The sequence below is a fragment of the Daphnia pulex genome, chromosome 5, assembly GCF_021134715.1.
Source record: "Daphnia pulex isolate KAP4 chromosome 5, ASM2113471v1".
NCBI lineage: Eukaryota > Metazoa > Arthropoda > Branchiopoda > Diplostraca > Daphniidae > Daphnia > Daphnia pulex.
Window position 1 is genome coordinate 9,570,961 of NC_060021.1, and position 18,517 is coordinate 9,589,477.

An 18,517-nucleotide genomic window follows, 5' to 3' on the forward strand; every position below is an offset into this window, starting at 1 on the left:
CCTTACGGTGACTATCGTTTGGATCAAGCAAAGTCTGCAGCAAGTTTCGGCTATCCCCCGCCATGGTGCGCACTAGTCGACTAGCCGCACGACTTTTCCCTCTACTTACACGAACCAAATGGAAAAACCTCTATTGTGTTGCAAATCCTGGGATCCTACTGAAATGTCATCCAAATAACAGGTAACAAGCAACACTAGCTTAATCAAGTATTGCTGAAATACATATTGCTCTCATCTTTTATTAGGATTCATAATAATTATCGACAGATTCTATTGGACTTGCTAGATCACCAACCCCAGCATGGACCAATCTCTCATTCCATCTTCTAGAGAACCTTGGATAACTGATTGGTAGTTTAGTGTGTAAGTTTACTTGTCATGTCACCAAAGTTTCTTTGTTGCAGTCTAATATGTCTTTGAAGTATTGTTCTGCACTGATGTCTATCTAATGTTTAAGTTTAATTATTCTTTTAGGTAAGTCACTACCCCAGTGAGGACATGTTTGTTTACCATGTTATACCAACATGTGTTGTATTTTTCTTAATGTTAAACACGAGCAGTAGGTAGCCATTAACTTAAGTTTATTGGATGAAAGTTGGAATATTTATTGACATTTCCTTTAGATTCAACATGACTAACTGTTTCATGCTAAAGTTAGTTGGAACTCAACTCACTGTACGTACTCTAACTCAGATAACTCTGGTGCTGTTGCCTTAGAGCCACAGGCAGGAAAATCATTCTTTTCTTCAGAAAATTGTAAGTTTAATTTTTTGTCTTGACCCCCCCCCCCCAACACTTTCTGTTAATATTATAGATTTTTAAGTTACAAAGTGTGAAAAGCTAACTATAAACTTTGTGTATTTGTGTCATAGGGAAAGCTGCTGGAGTAATCTGGTGTTTATGCTCATTTGATTCATTTCGTGCCAGCTAGTGAAAGCCGAAAGGCATGTCAAATTTAATTGTGCTGCTCCGTGCTGTCTCGAAGCAAGCAATCCAGCCGTTGCGTTCAGTCATTTGGAACAGGAATCTAATGGCTGTCAATAGGTGGCTGTGAATAAGTGACTGAAATAATGTCCACCAGGTAGCGCGAGTGTCTTCAGGGACGCTTATCGGCCATTTTGTTCCAAGACGCAGCAGAAATGGGTTGTTGGTTGTGACGTTTCTCACGATGAAAATTAAAAGGTATTTATTGTCAATTTCCTATTGTTATTGAATGTAAAATGTTGATGTGAAAATTTACAGGTGATTTAGCTCATAGTAACCAATTTGCCAAATCATTCAACTCAGACTTGGAAGTGCCTGTACATTTCCGAAATGGCGTGCCTCGTGTGTCTCGCTGCCTGCCTTAGACGTACGTCTCATCCCATGCAACAGCAAAAAGTAATTATTTTAATCAAATGTCTTACAAAATTACAGTTTTAGATACTACTAGAGAGTAGACTAGAGAGTAGACCAATTTGCTCCGCTACTATAGAAATTTTGAATCAGATATCAAAGTCATTCTGTTGGGCTGCGTAGTCTTCTGTTACTCTTTGTATTCTTTTGTTATAATGAGTATGCATGTGTACACAGTTGTGTTTCTCAAAAATAATTTTCTTTTTTTAAATAGGTATAACAAACACTTCTTCAACGCTGTTGGTTACCTTGTTGCAGCCAAATGGTGAAAGGTGTGACGAAGACAGATTGAACCCTTGTATGCAGCATGCGGTTGCAGTGTAATCCAGAAGTTGCTGTGCTGTTGTAGCTGAGCTGTTCCATCTGGGTTCCTGACTTAGAAAATTTTTGTGTTGTCGTTTTCATCCATGCCATGAAATTGCTCTGTGTTAACTGTGTGCTGACTTAAAAGTTTGATGTGTTGTCTTTCGAGTTTTCATTCAATCATGCAGTATACAACTGAGGCAACCTGATCAATATCAGGTTTGACACAGTCGAGAACTGCTAGATTAAACAAGCTTTCTGCGCCAAACAAATAATAACTTGCATATAACTTGCATCATGTTATTATCGCGGTAGAGAAAGCGACAGGCCCCCCCCCCTGGGGGCCACAGGAAAAATAAATGTAAATATTATAAAATAAATTATGTATGAAATAAAAATTCTTATAAAATAAATTTTGTTCCATTAAAATATTCGTATAAAATTTTTCGCGAAAATTTTTAAAAACTTTATTTAGGGGGAATTTTTTTAAATTTTTTTTCAAAAACAAAAGTCTGGACTTAGCAGAAATAATTAGGTGTCGACTTTGATTTTTTTTTTCAAAAAAATATTGGTGGACTTAGAATTTTAATGATAGAAAATAATTTATAAAAAGGAAAGTTTGAATATTATTGAAATATGAGTTTGGATTTTTATTGTTGTATTTTGCAAGATCAATTATTTGTAAGTACATAGCACTTGGGAATATTTTCTCACATGCAAATTTATCAGCAGCAGGAAAGTTACATAAGTGAAAATAGACATGAACTTGTTATTTATCAATCCATCTTGTATTTCAGCAATCTTTCAACACATCCAGAGAAATACTTCAGAACTTCGGTGTAAAGGTCGGAGCAGCGTGAGTAGTGGTGACATAATCAGGATTCGGGAGAATTGCAATAAATATGAACCTCAGTTTGGTAGTAGTTTGGAGCAGGATAATACTTAAATTCTTCGATGTAGTAAACTGGGCAGCGTACGTTGTTGTGTAATAGGCAGCTTCTTCGATGTAGTGCTTGGGGGCTGCGGTGTAGCGTAGGTCGTGGTGTAGTGAACTGGTAGTGTAGTATTTCTGTTCAACGTAGCACGAAAGAGAAGCTTCGGTGTAGCAAGTCGGAACTGCGTCATCCTTGGCCGCCTCAGTTGTGGTTTTGTAGATCTGGGCAGAGTAGTACTTAAACGCTTCGGTGTAGTATTCAACCGTTTTGGTGGAGTAATCAGCGGGAGCATCGGTGTAGCAGCTGGGAACAGAATAGTATTAAGGAAAATTGGTGCAAATAGTAGATGAGAACAGAGTAATACCTGGGAGTCTTGGTGTAGTAGAATGAGGTAGGATGCGTAGTCCTGCTCCGTCGCCTTGGTGGTGTAGTAACTCGGGGCAGAGTAATACTTCAGGACGTCAGTGTAGTGGCTCGGGTCAGCGTAAGTTGTGGTATAAAACTCCGGTGCTTTAGTGGTGTAGTACTTGAAGACCTTGGTGCAGGAACTGGTCGTTGCGTAAGTTGTGTAGGAAGGCGGCGGCGTTGCGGTTTGGTTTCCGCCACACCAAGGAGACATTGCTACACCAGCGGTCGACCCAACCATCAACGATACAACACCCAACATGAGCACGACGCCATAGATGTCTAAACAGTAAATAAATTATTATATTAACATTAAATATTAACAGGCATATTAACAAATAGAAAAAAAAAAAACAGAATTGATACAAAACTTAATGTAAAAATAAGAATATTTACCCATAATGGCGAATCGGTTACAAGATGAGGAATGCAGTTGGTGACAGATAGGGCACTGCAGTTCGGGGACCGACTTTTTTTTTTTTACTACTCCTTTTACGCTCAGTAATACTTCGGGACGTAGGTGTAGTAGCTCGGGGCAGCGTAGGTTGTAGTGTAGTACTTAAGAGCTTCAGTGTTGTAGTAATGCGGCGCCTCGGTGTAGTAGGAAGGGGCAGCATACATAGACGTGTAGATTTCCTGTGCCCTAGTGATGTAGTACTTGGGAGCCTCGGTGTAGTAAACTAGGCAGCATACGTTGTTGTGTAATAGGCAGCTTCTTCGATGTAGTACTTGGAGGCTGCGGTGTAGCGTAGGTCGTGGTGTAGTGAACTGGAGCATCAGTGTAGTATTTCTGATCAACGTAGCACGAAAGAGAAGCTTCGGTGTAGCAAGTCGGAACTGCGTCATCCTTGTCCGCCTCAGTTGTGGTTGTGTAGATCGGGAAAGAGTAGTACTTTACCGGCGGGAGCCTCGGTGTAGCAGCTGGGAACAGAATAGTATTTAGGAAAATTGGTGCAATAAGGAGCTGAGAACAGAGTAATACTTGGGAGCCTCGGTGTAGTAGGATTGGGCAGCATGCTTAGTCATGCTCCGTCGCCTTGGTGGTGTAGTAACTCGGGGCAGAGTAATACTTCAGGGCGTCAGTGGAGTGGCTCGGGGCAGCGTAAATTGTGGTATGAAACTCCGGTGCCTTACTGGTGTAGTACTTGGAGATCTCGGTGCAGTAACTGGTCGTTGCGTTAGTTGCTCTTGGGTAGTAAGGCAGCGGCATTGCGGTTTGGTATCCGCCATACCCAGGAGACATCGGTACACCAGTGGTCGACCCAGCCATCAACGATACAAGACCCAACAGCATACGACGCCTTATTAACTAGACAGTAAACAAATTCAAACATAAATATTAAATACATTCATACATCAAGAAAAAAGTAGGATTGATACCAATCTCAGTGTAAAAAAAACAAACAGAATATTTACCCATGGATGCGAACTGGCAATACGGTGAAGAAGGCAGATGGTGACAGATAGGACACAGCAGTTGTTGCCGTGTCGGAGATGCTCACTCGACTGATGTCTCTGGCCTTTTCTCTCTCCTTTTTATACGATTTTTTGATCACCCTCACCTCTTAAGCCTTGCGGGTATTGTATCTGTTTGATAATGATGAAACACGTACCTTTCTCACCCAACCTCTCCGCCGTCGCATGATCCGTTTTACATAATGATCTCCGTGACCTTCAAGCGTGAAGGAAATGCAAACTGGCCTTTGCTTCTTTAGGTTGGTGTTGCTGGGGATGGGTCTACAACAACAAATATCAAAATGAATACCAAATGGCTGAGATTATACCTGCTTGATAATGATGAAACACGTCCCTTTCTCACCCAACCTCTACACCACCTGGATGAGAAGTTTTTCGTAATGATCTCCGTGACCTTCGAGTGTGAAGGACAGGCAAACTGGAATTCGGATAAACTGCCTTTCTTCTGCAGTTTGACGTTGCTGGGGATGGGTCTACAACAACCAATATCAAAATGAATACCAAATGGTTTATATAACACATCCCGTTCTTACCCAACCTCTACACCACTGCATGACAAGTTTTAGGTAATGATCTCCGTGACCTTCGAGAGGGAAGGATATGTAAACTGGCCTTTCCTTCTGCAGGTTGAAATTGCTGGGGATGGGTCTACAACAACCAATATCAAAATGAATACTATAAATAGTTATGGCTTAAAACTCACTTTTGACACTTTATACCAGATACATTTGAGTCATTTGACTCGTTTCTTCGGGAATGAATAAATCTTCCATTTCGAACCATTTGAAGGACAGTCTTTTTTTTTTTTTTTTTTTTTTTTTAAATATTCCACTGCAACCGAATCTAAGTTTCAAACACTGTTTTACATACGGACCTAGCTCCATAACTTTTAACTGTTTAAAGATCAAACAAAGTTTACTAGAAAGATTAATGTAAATTTTAAGCAAATTTGCTTTTGGAGTAGTGTGGATAAGATCAAAAGTAACAGAGATTTAGTTCGAAATTTAAAAAAAAAAATGTTATAAGGTTCTTTTCGACGTCCGATTATAGTAAAAATGCTAGAGAGCTACTTAGAAACTGGAAGTAAGGAAATAATCATTCTATTAGGAAAACGGTCCAGATTTCCACAAATGTGAAAAATGACCTCTGTTCTTTAACTAAAAGTCGTCAATTATAATGAAAAACTTACTTCAAATTCTTAGGCTGAAGTTGTTTTGAAATAATCCAACAGAAAGCCACTGAGTTCTTGAAGTTCGAAACAATGACATCAGTGGCATCTAGCGACGCATGCTCAATTGTGTTTCGTGGTGTATTTTCCCGGTCCCACACCTACATTAAAACATAAATAAAAAACAAAATTATTTGTTGCAGAACTATTTCTTGGTTATACGTATGAGGAACCCCAAGTCTCCCAGTCCCAGTACTGTACTAAAATTAATTCTCATCTATGTTTAATGTTTATTTTATCTAAGTATGTAATGGCTCGTATTCATGTGCACTGTGGAATATATTCTTTAAGAACGCGTATGATTAATCGAAAAGAAACCTGATGGATTACTCTCAATAGCTGTTTAAAAACAAAAGGGTAGGGAAGGGGTACTTCCCTAGAAGCTTCACTTTGTTCCCGTTGTGAGAGTCGAAAAGCAAGTTCATATTTCGTTACATTCGAACCGCTTTCAATAATAACCAATATGGAAAGATAGAATGTAGACAACACAGGGATTACGAACTTTAACTAAAGCCGTTTGTATGAGAAAAAAGTTTAATTAACGATAATTTAATCAGTACCATCAGGACGTTTGAAACATCAGGCTAAAGAAACCAGAAGTCACGAGCCGCTGGAGACGGGGAAAAAGCACTCGTTTCGTAGGAGTTTCGATTAGGCTACTGCCCACGAACAATGGATTGGTACGGTATTGTATCTCTTAGTGAGGCTTAAAGGTTTACACTCTAGGCTTTTAAGAACATAAGTACAGGTTTGCTTTACAAAAATAAAATTTTATGGCGCAACGAAACTCCTTCAACAAAAACCCATAAACCAACGAAGCAATACTTCTATTGGGTTACTTCTTGGAAATTAAAAAAAAAAAAAAGATATACTACGATGTAAAAACAAGTATCCTTTAATGGCAGGGCGATAGAACAATGAAAATTTGCGTAAAAGACGACATTAATAGTTCATATTATAAAGAAAACTGAGGTCTCCAACAGAGTTCATGTCACATTACCGACTGATTCAAGCAAAAAAGTTATCTAGGAATATCCCGGAAAAAGAGAAGAAATTCACATAAAGTTAGTTGGCTGAAAAAGAAAGAAAAAAAAGGAAAAAAAAAGAAAAAAAAAATAGTATGGTACATAACGAGTTGTTAGGGTGGTGGTGAAAAGTGAGCTTTCAGTTCTTCCGACTATCGTTCAATCGATATTTCTCTTCCTTTCTTTTCTTATTTCTTATTTCTCAGTTAGTGGTCAATGACGGTAATAATGACGAATATTGCCGGCATCTTTAAAAAAAAAACCTCCTTTCCCTCCTTCAGAAATACAACAAGATATAGTGTCTTAATGTGAAAACGATTGAATTTTCAAAGCGATGGGTAGGTAAGTAGTGATGATTACTACAACTGGAAAAGCAGATCAAACAGCAGTTTTCCCAACCTGACCCCTTAGCCCCTTACTTTACTTTTATAAAATTCATTTCAGTTGAAGGAAACAGTTAAGAAAGAGTTTGAAATGCCAGTAGAATTATTTTAAGCGAAAAATAAAATCGAAATTTGAAAACATTTTATCATCGCTTGCTTTATACACACATACTTTAGTGTCTTATGTGTATCAACTAAGAGAGATCGAGACAAAATTAAGAGCTTTCCACTCATTTTCAAGATGCACAAATTTGAAGAGTTAGAAAAGGTCATCATTCTTGGGTTCATAAAGATTTGGTTCATAACATAAATTTCTGTTGATCTACACACAAAAGTCACTGAAACTGCAGCTGTTTTCCTATCCTTCTTTTCAAAGCCTTCATTTCTGTTTTCAAAAGATCCTTTTGGATTCTTTTCTTTCTTTCGTCTATCCGCGCATTGTTTCCCATTCGACTCGGGAGTCAGTACAAAAGCTGCTGAACTGGTTGTTTACTGGTAGCCCACAGCCCACCTCCCTCCTGGTTTTATAGGCGGCATTCTTTCTTTTGCTAATATCCACGCCTGTCGAATAATAGAAGCGCCTTAAATTTATAACAGCGGCCTATTGTTACAACTGTATTAAATTACCGTGTAAGAATATTAGGAATGACGTGCTAGAGGCTCGGTGACCTAAGGCTGATCAGTTAGCTACTGCATTTTTGAATCCTTTTAGAAAGGATCTGATATGAAAGCAAACTTTTCTGGACCCAGTCTGAACCAAAACCAGGTCGGTTCAAAATAAAAGACTCAAACCGCGATTCAAACTGAAGAGCGAATATTGTATAAAAAAAATCGATTCAAATAGGAAATTCGTGCTTTTTTAAAACAATTATTTCGCTGAATTTGTTGCAAAAGCAAAAGTTATCTTGAGGTAACCATCTGTCGGCCATGTTTTGCAAACCCGGTTACTACACCATTCCTTAGAAAATAATTGCAAAAAGCAATAATTGGTTTGCACAGATGTTACTGGTCAGCTCATAGAGTACTGGGATCTTTAATATCAGCGATACTATTGCAGAGTTATTAATGTCCAACAAACGAAAAACCCATTTACAAACAACAATTTTCCCCCCAGTACAACAAATTGCCGATTCAGTTACCAGGGACATGTAGCTCTTTGGCATTCAGCGAAACCGTTGAAAGGTGGGATACTGAAATATTATTTGTCAGCGTTATGATAGATAGGCCTCTCACCTCACAGGAGGTGGTTGCATGTAGGGCAGTAGAATTATCCACAATATATTCCTGCAACGAAATTCTGTGGATAAGACTCTGTCCACTAATCAAATCAAGAATGGGGAAAATGAAAAAGGCTAGAGAAGATGCTAGCTCATACACTGAAAAGGCCCATGGTCGACAGTCTGACTGATCAACGGGTCAGCCGTTGTTTGCACTAGAGACCTCATTCATCAGGCACCTGTCGGAACTTGTTCGACGAAGACAAGAGGAAAGCTCCATCGATATCCCAACGGGACGTGTGGTACCAAAACGGGCACAGTGTGCAAGGAAATTTTGGCTAGATATTCTGATGGCCGTCAGTTTCCATTAGGAAAGTGACACTTTGGTCCAGTTGTATGAAAGAGGAAAAAGAATGCTGAATATTCATTCAACAACTTCTACATTGGAATGCCAGAAAAAAGTTGAACAGATCTTCATTCAATGGGAAGGAGCGGAATTTAAAACAAAAATCTTGCAATGGACCCAAATGGAAATTGAAATGTTTCAATCGTCAAAATCTCCAGCGGAGTTCTCTGATTTTTTTTCCTCCTTCAATTTGATTGATTTATTCATGATTATGCGAAGAAAGTCGGACGAGGTACGATGAGATTGAGAGTAACTCGGTGGTTCGGTCCCCGCTGAGGGGCTTCCGAGTTCCAAAGAATCTCAATTTTAAGAAAAAAAAAGATTAGCTCAGCGGGGACACCCTCGTCTCCAGTCAATTTCTGCATTGGTGTAGCACCAAAAGTAAACAAATCAACTACGCAACGTAGCGAGTCCTCAACAAATACGACTTTGACGTATCGTCACCACCTGTTGCTTCCACTCGCACTGATGGCACAACGGCAAAGAACAACAAGTGAAGAAAATCGAAAAACAACTCTGTTCAAACTTCCGTTTGGGTTGGATCAATCGCTATTCATTGGGGGTCAACGCGTGCTTTCATTTTCAGTCTGTTGGGGATTATCAAAGCAATTTCACCGTGTTACTTCCGCCGATCGACTTCGTGTGTGGCTTGCGTGTGCCGCTGAGACTCGGGAGGTACAACCGAGAGCCATCGGAAGCTGCAGAGGGAAAGTGGCTGAGGTTCGAAGAAACAGCTCGACATTGAAAGTGGGGCAACTGGGTTCAGTTGTCTAATTAGGAGGCGATAAAAATTATAAGGGCGCACTCGATTTAATAACAGCCAGTCTTGCGTGGAGGTGGACCGCGTGCACGACAAAGCTGCCGAAAAAAATAAAATAAAAGAAGCAACAACAATACGAAAGGGACTTCCCAGTTCTCTCACTGTCCGTCGAGCCCGTCGTTTTTGTCTGGGCTTCATTATCGTTACTGGCCAAGTGAAGATTGTTAACTGACTTGAATGGACCCTGACCGCCACTGCCGTTTTCTCTTGTCTGTTTGTGTGAGTTGATGTCTACCTCCCCCTTCCTCTGCCCAGCCAAGATTCACATGAAAAGAGAAACAAAAGCAAAAGGCCCCACGTAATAATCTCCCCCCGTGTTTGTACCCTCCTCCTCCAATTCACCGTGTTTGTATTTATTTCCCCCGTTAATAGTTCAAGTGTTTGGCTTCTCCTTCCCCATATTGGATGATGACGGCCTGCTAGGCTGGGCACTTTGTAAGTTACGCGTGTGGGTTCACTGTTCGCTGCATTCAAAGTGCCCCACTGTGCAATCATAGCGGCCCCGTCAACAGCCAGGTCGCCCGCCGAGTCAAATGGAGCACAATTGGACAGGTATTACTATTTGTGTACAAAAATCTACTTAGCCTCTTTACCCATCTTCTTCTGGCCCAGTTTTACTTTATTCCCTCTAATTCTTTTGCCTCAACAATATTCTCGACGTTCGTTGTGTGGTCAAAACAATTTTCTGATCTTTGTAACTCCCCACGCAATCAACGGCCTCGCCACTTTCCGGCACTCCGACCTGATGAGCGCAACTGCCGTTCACTGATTTTCTTTTAAAAAAGGACCAACACAATGTCAAGCATTAGGGGCTGCTCAACTTTCAGTTTCCGACTGGTGGGCCCTTACCAAGAAAATGTCCGCTCGAAAGTTGGAACTCGCCAGGACCTCACACAGAAAAAGAATTAAATGCGAGGGAAACCAAATTTGTTGTTTTGATTGAATCAAGCTGCGCACGAATAAAGTAACAAGGGAGAGTTTTCTACCGGATCAGCAGGACTTAATGAGGGGCCAGAGACCCAATGCCCTTGGGTCGCCCATGACACTTTCATCAAGTCCAACTTCTTTCTCGGTAAAACAAAAACAAAAGAATCATTTTTTATTGCTATCGCCATGTGTTTTATGTGATTTCAAAATTACTTTTCATTTCATTAATCGTCGTAAGGGTGCTGCCCCTGTTGTTCACCGTTTCTTATCTTCTCCCCTCCACCCACCCACCAATGACTTTTCCCGACCGTTTCACTTTCGTCGGAGACCAGCAGACCGTTAGTTGAGAAAGTGTCACTTGACCACCTGACGACCTTTGGCTCGACCATAGACCTCAATGCTGTACCGTACGTTTAATTACCGCAATTACGATCGTGCCGGAGCCTCATGAGAAAAAGAAAGTGTCGGCAACGGTACCGGTGCTGACGGCGATTTGAGACCGCACAGCTTGTGTCCAGTGGCCGGCGTTTCCTGCAACTCTCTCGGTTGACATAACAAATGACGAATCATTTATTTCTTTTAACACGCGACCCCAAATCCGATTTCTACTGTCCTTTCGGTGGTCGGTAACATTTCAATCTCGAGAATAGAGATATCATTTGAACCTGAACTGATCGATCCCACTGGAACAGATTTGGTTTTCTATCCCCTCCGTCGACTTCAAAAATCATTTGTCAAACCTCAAACCAAATTGGGTGAAACACTAATGGAGAAACGTTGCGCCTAGCGGTGAAGGTTTTTTTACCTTTTCAATGGCAGCGGCCTTTCCCTACTTCAACAGGTAACAATGACAACATGGAACATGCGCTGTTTAAAAAATCGCCTTAATATATGGGCCTATTCACAAAAACTGGAGAAACGAAAGACAGAAGAGGAGAGAGAGTGATTTGGAAAAAGCAAAACGATGAAGTTGTTGAATAGCGCCAACGGGCGAAACCATTTGTCAAAATGTTCCACACACGAAATGAGAAAAATAGGAAGAAAGAAGTGGAGGATGACCTTAAGGGAAAAGGAGAATAGAAATGGAGTAATACGAAAATGATTTGACTTACATTTGAACTCGTAACGGACCCCAACGAAGTTTGTAACTTGGGAGTTCACATGATGCCACTGTGAATAGTTCCAGGGAGAGGGGATTTTGTCTTCACAGGTGTGCGTTACCGAACTCTCATGATCTTTGGCGCGTTCCTTCCCTGCACTTCACATGCCTCCGTCCGACGCTCGAAACTGTTGGGGAAAATAAACGAAATAATTAGACTGAAATAAAAGCTGCCTTGTTGAGAAAACTAGAACACATCAAGAGCATCATCAAGAGGTCAAAAGCAGCGGGAGAAATCCACGTGTCTCCCACATTAAGGACTCTACTGCTCAACAATAAAAAAAGAACAACAAACTCTATTCACAACAAAAAGCAGAGGCGTTATTCAAATGAGTTCATCCTACCATAAATTCAACCACCAAATAGTTCAAAGATTATCTCTCCAAAAATAAAAACGAGATACTCAGTAGGATGGTGGAGGAGAGGGTGAATAAGAGAAAGATAAAACTAAACTAAAAAAGAAAAATGTTTGAGATGGTCAGTCTGGCCGTCGTGGGGGGCAACGGACCACGGGACTTTCACTGTTTTCTGTCTTGTTCAAAACCCGTGCGGCTGTCGGAATGAAAAACGGTTCGCATAGGGCCTATCATTTCGAGAGGTAAAAAAATTGTAAAATTCCAAATGGAAGAAATGATATCAGAGGAAATTCAATGTTTTCATCTAAATGTTGTTCTACTGGCGCCAGGTTATACAATCGTATGTCAAAGTACTCAGTTCCCACAGGACTTTTTTTAAATCCCGAAATTCTTAGTCCTTCAGCAATTGCAGCAATTCAGTTGAATCGTTGCAGTTTTTCCTAGATGAACGATGGAATTGTCTGAAATTTGGGGAACCCATGTAGTCTTCGTAAAAGATGATTGACTGTACCAAGTCTCTCGTGTAACCCTGTAATTAGCTCTCATGTCTTCATCAGTTTCTACCTGGGCAAATGGGGCCGGGAGTTTTATTTTCCCCACCTATGTGATGACACGTACAGTATCGCATCAGTGTGAGTTCTACAATGCCATTTGATTGAACTCAAAAACAAACAGAATAACGAATTTTCTCTTTTGAATTGATCATTGTAGTTAATTTGATGTTATTGTCAGTGACCCGAGAAACGGAAATGGCAACTTTCCATGGTCCGACCAACCATCGCTTGGGTGGCAGAAAGCACAATACGTCGTAGAGAAACTCAACTGAAGGGCCATTCGTCTTTGCGTGTTGCGGACTTGACGATTGAATTATTTCTTGGCATGTGGGAAACTTCGGTGATCTCCGAGACGACCCTCCCTTGTGAGCGCGGAGCCTATTTTTGTTTTTTGACCGCGACTGTGATTCCAAAGGGACTTTCACTGATTACCTTTTGCTTCCATCGACCCTCGTCCCCCGAATAGGACACTGTCGGAACACACAGCGACATGCATTCGACTCCTCCTACCCCACCCTCGTTTATTTCAAATTTATTTACCCCTATCTTTGCCCAGTAAAGGACAGAGTAACCCATTGTCTTGGCTCTACCATTCCACTTCATTAGAAGGAAAAGACCGCTAAATGCATACGGGACGGACCACAAGACAACAGTGGCGACTCGAAACTGTTTTGGCAACAAGTTGCCGATGATTGCCGACAAATAACCTGTCCGTCTGATGCCGCATCGATGGAAAATTTGACATTTCCGCTGTCCTTTCTTACCGATTACCCGATTCGACGACCAAGAGGCAACTGGCTACTCTTGGAACTAAAATGGTAAGGAGATGGAGGACTTCCCAGAATAGATTTCAGTGTCTGTTCTATCGGTCTCAAGGCTAAGCAATTTCTAGAACCAAATGATTGTCTAGGTGCAAGTTCATCTCAAACCCCATCAAAACAATCCAATCCCTTCTCCATCTCCCATAACCAACAACACAACACAAGATGGGCCGGTGATAACCGCAACAGCAAATGACCTGAAACAAAAACAAGTTGAAGTAAAGACGAGTCCGCAACTTTGACTAATTGAGTTCGGGGTTCCTTTCAAAACAAAAAGTGATGATATAATCGAAGGCTCAAATTTAGTCATCAGATAACAAAAGGATCTACAGTCTGCTGGTGTGTAAAATAAGGGCTTGTGTTATTAACACAAAGAAGAGCGCATCTAGTTAGTGACGTGATAAAATCTGTCGGCGGTCAGAACCGTTTTTACACTATGTACCTGTTTCCTCATCTCAAAATTGTGTTATTAGTCGAAATGGGAACATGCCTAATTGCCTATTAACTAACTGCCTCGGATTCACAGTTTGAATTTTACATGTGAATTTATTTCCCTTTTCATTTCCTATTTTCTTAGTTTTAAATAAAATAGAATGGACAAAAATTGATTAATTTATGCAACCAACTTTGACCCGGTAATTGTTGGAATTAAAACGGTGGGAGAATTCTACGTCGACTTCAAACAATTAATTACTCGTTGTCGATTCTAGAGAAATAAAAACATTAAGTAATATTTTTTCAAGCACTAGTTCTTACGGAACACGCATCAACAACATGCAATCATCAACCGCTTATACGTCTCTATTCTTCCCTGTTTCTATGTAGTGGGAGTTGCACAAAAAAAAGTTTATAGAAAACCCTTGTTTAGCTTCAAACAGTACACAAAAATGCTCCTTCAGTGGTAGATGACGGAGGCTGCTGATATTCCGGGGAAGTAAAACCCTCATGAGCAGTTTGAACGAATTGACGCAGCGGCTGAGCCCAACCTCAAATAAGGAGAAAGGGATTTTCTCCCTCGTCCGTAGAGGAACTCTCAATCATATCCTCACATCTGCTAACGTCTTTTTGGTTACTGATGAGGCTACAGTCCCTCAGTCAAAACGTTTAATACTTAATCACAGGGTTGCGTCAAACAGTGCATAACACAAAAATGAGCCACCAATGACTTATTTGTCTTTCAAGCAGTGTTTATTTAAGCTTCAAATATTCCCCCTTAATCTAGTTAATAACATTATTAAAATCATAATTTTTTACAGTTTGGGTTTTCTACTACATCGTAGCAAAATTTCCTATAAATGAGAAATAGAGATAAAAAAATGTTGTCACAGAAAGAAGGCCAACAGGTCACGAATAATCCAAGTTGTTGGAAAACAAGCGTAAATTATACCTGGCGGTGCAACAGACAAGGACGATTGAAGGTGGGATTGAATTCAGTACAGGCCAAAGAGTCAAGAGCCTCGGTGGCTAACTGAATTATGAAAACAACGCCTCATTGAAGCGGATTATGAATTTATGAATGAAGCCAACAAGTGGGTCCCACTGCATGGGAATCAGAACTCGGTGGCAATAAATGAGAGAAAATATACACAAATAAAATAAGAATCAAGAGGTTGAAGGTGAACGTTCGGAGGTTCTTTCTGACAAGGTTTGACGTTTTATACGTTTTTCGGTCTCTTTCTTTTCTGGTTTATTTGAATAAGGATTGGGTCTCTCTTCATTACAAGGGTCTCTTCATTTGCAGCAGTCATCAAAAGGATGTCAAAAGAGCAATGAAACAATTGCCTCCTCTCCTCTCGACTCACCGACCACCCTACAAGACCTTCACTCCTCATTGCTAGACGATCCTCGGCCGTCAAAGACACCGACGCTATTGCCGCCTCGCCTCCTATTTGGTTATCATCACGACCCTACGTATACTCTCATTACCTCAAGTTCACATAGTTCAAGTACGTCACATCAATCTGCGCTATAGGACTTCTTCCGTCACCCGATTACAATGCAATATGTCATTTTCTTCTAACTAGGACACTCCTGATTCTCTCTGTACCCCACCCCCTTCGAACGGTCTTGTCGAACGGTAAACTAATAATGAAATCTGGGTCACATCTATTCACAATAACGTTACTTATGAGTCAACGTGACAGTAGCAGTAACGGTATGGTTTAATTGAGAGCAAACATTTGATTTCATTCCTTAATGAACATTGGAAGTGCGCTGGAACAGAATCGTTCATTTTGATTTTTCCAGTTTAAGACTTCGTTTTTTTTATAAAATCTTTAATTTGACATAAACAAATAAAGAGTTAAGAATCATGGCGCTTTGACCATATAGACACAGCATTGGACAGGAAACGTACCGACAGCCAATTAATTCCCCATTTTGATGAGTTTATGGCAGCAAATCAAACATCATCAGTGGTCAAATAAAAACTGCGGCGATTCAAGGTAGACACACCCATAAATTCGAGGAATAGCAAAGTGCGTGTACCGCGTGCAGTCATGGAACATTGTTCAAAGTCTTAAAACAAACAAGTAAAAAACGAAGAATAAAGAGATCTGTTATACGACGCTCCCCCTTCTGATTTTTTCATTTTTGTTTAAGTCTACCCAGTAGTCCGTCCTATAAGTTGGATACCGACATTATGATGGGACGACTTTTTCACGCTGTATTTAATTGATTCCTCTAATTTAGAAGTAGTGCCGCTTTCCAAGGAAACACTGCGGACTCCTACATGTCCCATTGTCCTTGTCTATACCTTCGTATCTTTTTCTTTTATTCACTTCTCTCTATTCGTTGCCCCTGTTGCATCGAAGTCGGTTATTCTTTACCATTTCCTCTTTGCTCAAAGAAGCTGAAAGAAAAAGAATAACAAAAGAAATCCCATTTTTATTATCTTCCTCTTGTCTATTGTCTCCCCGTCAAGGCAAGGCGCCGCTGTTCCTTACATGTCCCTGGTAACCTGGCAGCTAAATTAGACCCAATAGTAATTCGGTAGCTAGTGGAATAAGAAATCTTTTTATACAACTTGTCGATTGCACAGTCTTTTACGTAACACCTGATTCGTCATCCAGCTCCCCGCTTCTTTTTATTTACGATAAAATCTTTAGGGATCAAACGCCTTTCAAAAAATGTAAACATGTAATTCTTTAACTCTAAGAAAAGTTGAGGACGACATGACCTAGTTTGGAGTCTAACTCAAGTGATATGTAATCTAGAAACCTTTTTTCATTATAAAAGTTGGTATGCAATCAATTTGAAGGGAGGAGGACATCTTGAAATATCCGAGTCATCAAATTTTCCTTCAGTCAACATTCAACAAGTTATGTTTTTTCTTCAAATTTCGTTTTCTCGGATTGTTTCTCTTTGCTCAAAAAATTTCAGTAGAGAAAGAGGCGGGAAGAAGTAGAATGTACCATGTAAATGTCAACGGATCCATCCTCCGTGTTGACCGCGTATAATCTGCCTGTCAAGTTTGCATCCCAGGTAGAGAGGCCGTCGTGTGTGTTTCGTGTCGTCTATATTTTCTCTTCATTTCTTTAATTCTATTTGTTTTTCGAAAGTCAAACGGTTGCTCTCTAAATAATTGTCCCCCAGAATCATAAGTTAATATTCAAAAACATCTGTAGATCACATTGCATGATTCAAATTGTCCGCCCATGGCCAGTATACCTGGTCAAAAAGCTATTGTCAAGACACCCGAAGTGTTATTTCATTAGTACTTAAAGCCTTTTTCATTGTGTCCGAGAAATCAAGATTTTACTCATCAGTCGTGAAATTTTCGAAAAAAAATTAAAAAAAAAACAAAACAAAACCAAAATATAGCTTATAGGTTTTCTAAAAAGGCTTTAAAATTCAAATGATGGAAAATCTTTCTGCGAAAAACCACTTAAACAAAGCTTATACAACTAGGTTCCTGCCAATTAAAAAAAAAAAAAAAAAAACTTCCGGCAGGTTGAGGTCATCAGAAAATTTACCGGATGACCACCATCCGATCGAAAGAGACAATCTCAATTTACATCGGGCACGTGGGGATCTATGGCTTCACACAATTTAAAAGGGAAGTAAGTTATGGATTACAGTCGACAACCTGCAAATTGTTACCCAAAAAAGCTTCCTTAAAAAGAAAGAACCAAAAATAATATCGAAACCACTTTCTGTAAAAACGTACGGGCCACTACTGAACGAACCCCCCCACGCACGACAGGGCCCTATACGAACAGGAAGGAGAGTGGACATGTAGGAAGGAAAAAAAATTAATAGGATCAGGTGTCGGGCACCTTAAGGAACAAAAACGTTGCAGTTTCCTAGCTTGCACTCTATTGGATCTTCACGGTCATCTCCCGTATCTGGTTCCACTGACCATCTGCCCTTGGGTTTTCTTCTTTTTATATGAATCTATCATACCCGCTAATTCATTCAAATTCAAATGTAAATAGACGATGCATCAAGCAAATAAACAAAACTTAACAAAATCAATGTCACCATAGGAATTCGTGGCAGCGACTTGTTACTTTTTGTTGCATCTAAATTCTAAATGAATCGAAACCAAGCGAGATTAACTGCTCGAAAATGCAATTCATACTTATTCAAGTCAAAAGATAACGAAATCAAAAAGTATCGGTAGCCGAACAGGTGGTCTCTGAAGTGGCTCACATCAATTGTCGCTTCTTTATGGACGCTGAAAAAGTGAAGAAAGAAAAATGTCTTCCGAATGCAGCCCATTTCAGCCACCACAATTTGACGTCGATTGCCTTCACTTCTTATTTGTGGACTCCTATCGGTAGGTGAGAGACGTTGACGATGATGAACTTTTGCTTTGTATCCTACAATACGTATAGCTTCTTTTCGCCTTTTTGTTTGTCAATTGAAATTTGAAAGAAGAATTTTGTCTGCCATTGAATCTTTGCCATGGATCCAGTTGATCAGATAGTGGGTCGAATAGTTAAATGGAAGTCATGCTGTGCATTGTGACACGACACGAGCCACTCTACTAAGTCGCCACTGTCCCTTGAATCTATTTTGCTGATCAATGTTGTTGTTTACTAAATTTAAATGTCTGCGATGGGACAGGGAGAGGTCAGAAAAAGGGAAGAAGGAAGTCCAGTTG

At 40.2% G+C, this 18,517-nt stretch overlaps 1 protein-coding gene and 2 long non-coding RNA genes across 4 annotated transcripts in view; 1 reads left to right on the top strand and 2 right to left on the bottom strand.

The window, feature by feature from the left end:
• Nucleotides 1-323: 323 nt before the first annotated feature.
• On the top strand, nt 324-1,177 carry LOC124194412. The gene is made up of 4 exons (XR_006874782.1): nt 324-363; nt 475-563; nt 624-756; nt 873-1,177. It is a non-coding gene; the product is annotated as an uncharacterized LOC124194412 (long non-coding RNA).
• Nucleotides 1,178-2,464: 1,287 nt separating this feature from the next.
• Nucleotides 2,465-4,342, bottom strand: LOC124194413. Its single transcript, XM_046588592.1, has 4 exons — nt 4,021-4,342; nt 3,435-3,959; nt 2,998-3,320; nt 2,465-2,936 (listed from the first exon to the last, which is right to left on the bottom strand). Exons 2-4 carry the CDS (start codon nt 3,436-3,438, stop codon nt 2,913-2,915), a joined length of 351 nt encoding a protein of 116 aa, XP_046444548.1. The 5' UTR covers nt 3,439-3,959; nt 4,021-4,342; the 3' UTR covers nt 2,465-2,912.
• Nucleotides 4,343-5,146: 804 nt separating this feature from the next.
• Nucleotides 5,147-18,517, bottom strand: part of LOC124194414 — a 40,555-nt gene continuing 27,184 nt past the window's right edge. Inside the window, exons 7-9 of one of the 2 annotated variants that reach the window (XR_006874783.1) lie at nt 11,633-11,807; nt 5,704-5,843; nt 5,147-5,407 (exon numbers count right to left, since the gene is read on the bottom strand). This is a non-coding gene — a long non-coding RNA (uncharacterized LOC124194414). The remainder of the gene's footprint in view (nt 5,408-5,703; nt 5,844-11,632; nt 11,808-18,517) is intronic. The other variant, XR_006874784.1, reaches the window with a different exon arrangement.

Coding starts and splice junctions, on each gene's coding strand:
- LOC124194413 (XM_046588592.1), bottom strand. Junction 2,937..2,997: donor TACTACACCAAGACTCCCAG/GTATTACTCTGT, acceptor TTCTGTTCCCAG/CTGCTACACCGATGCTCCCG.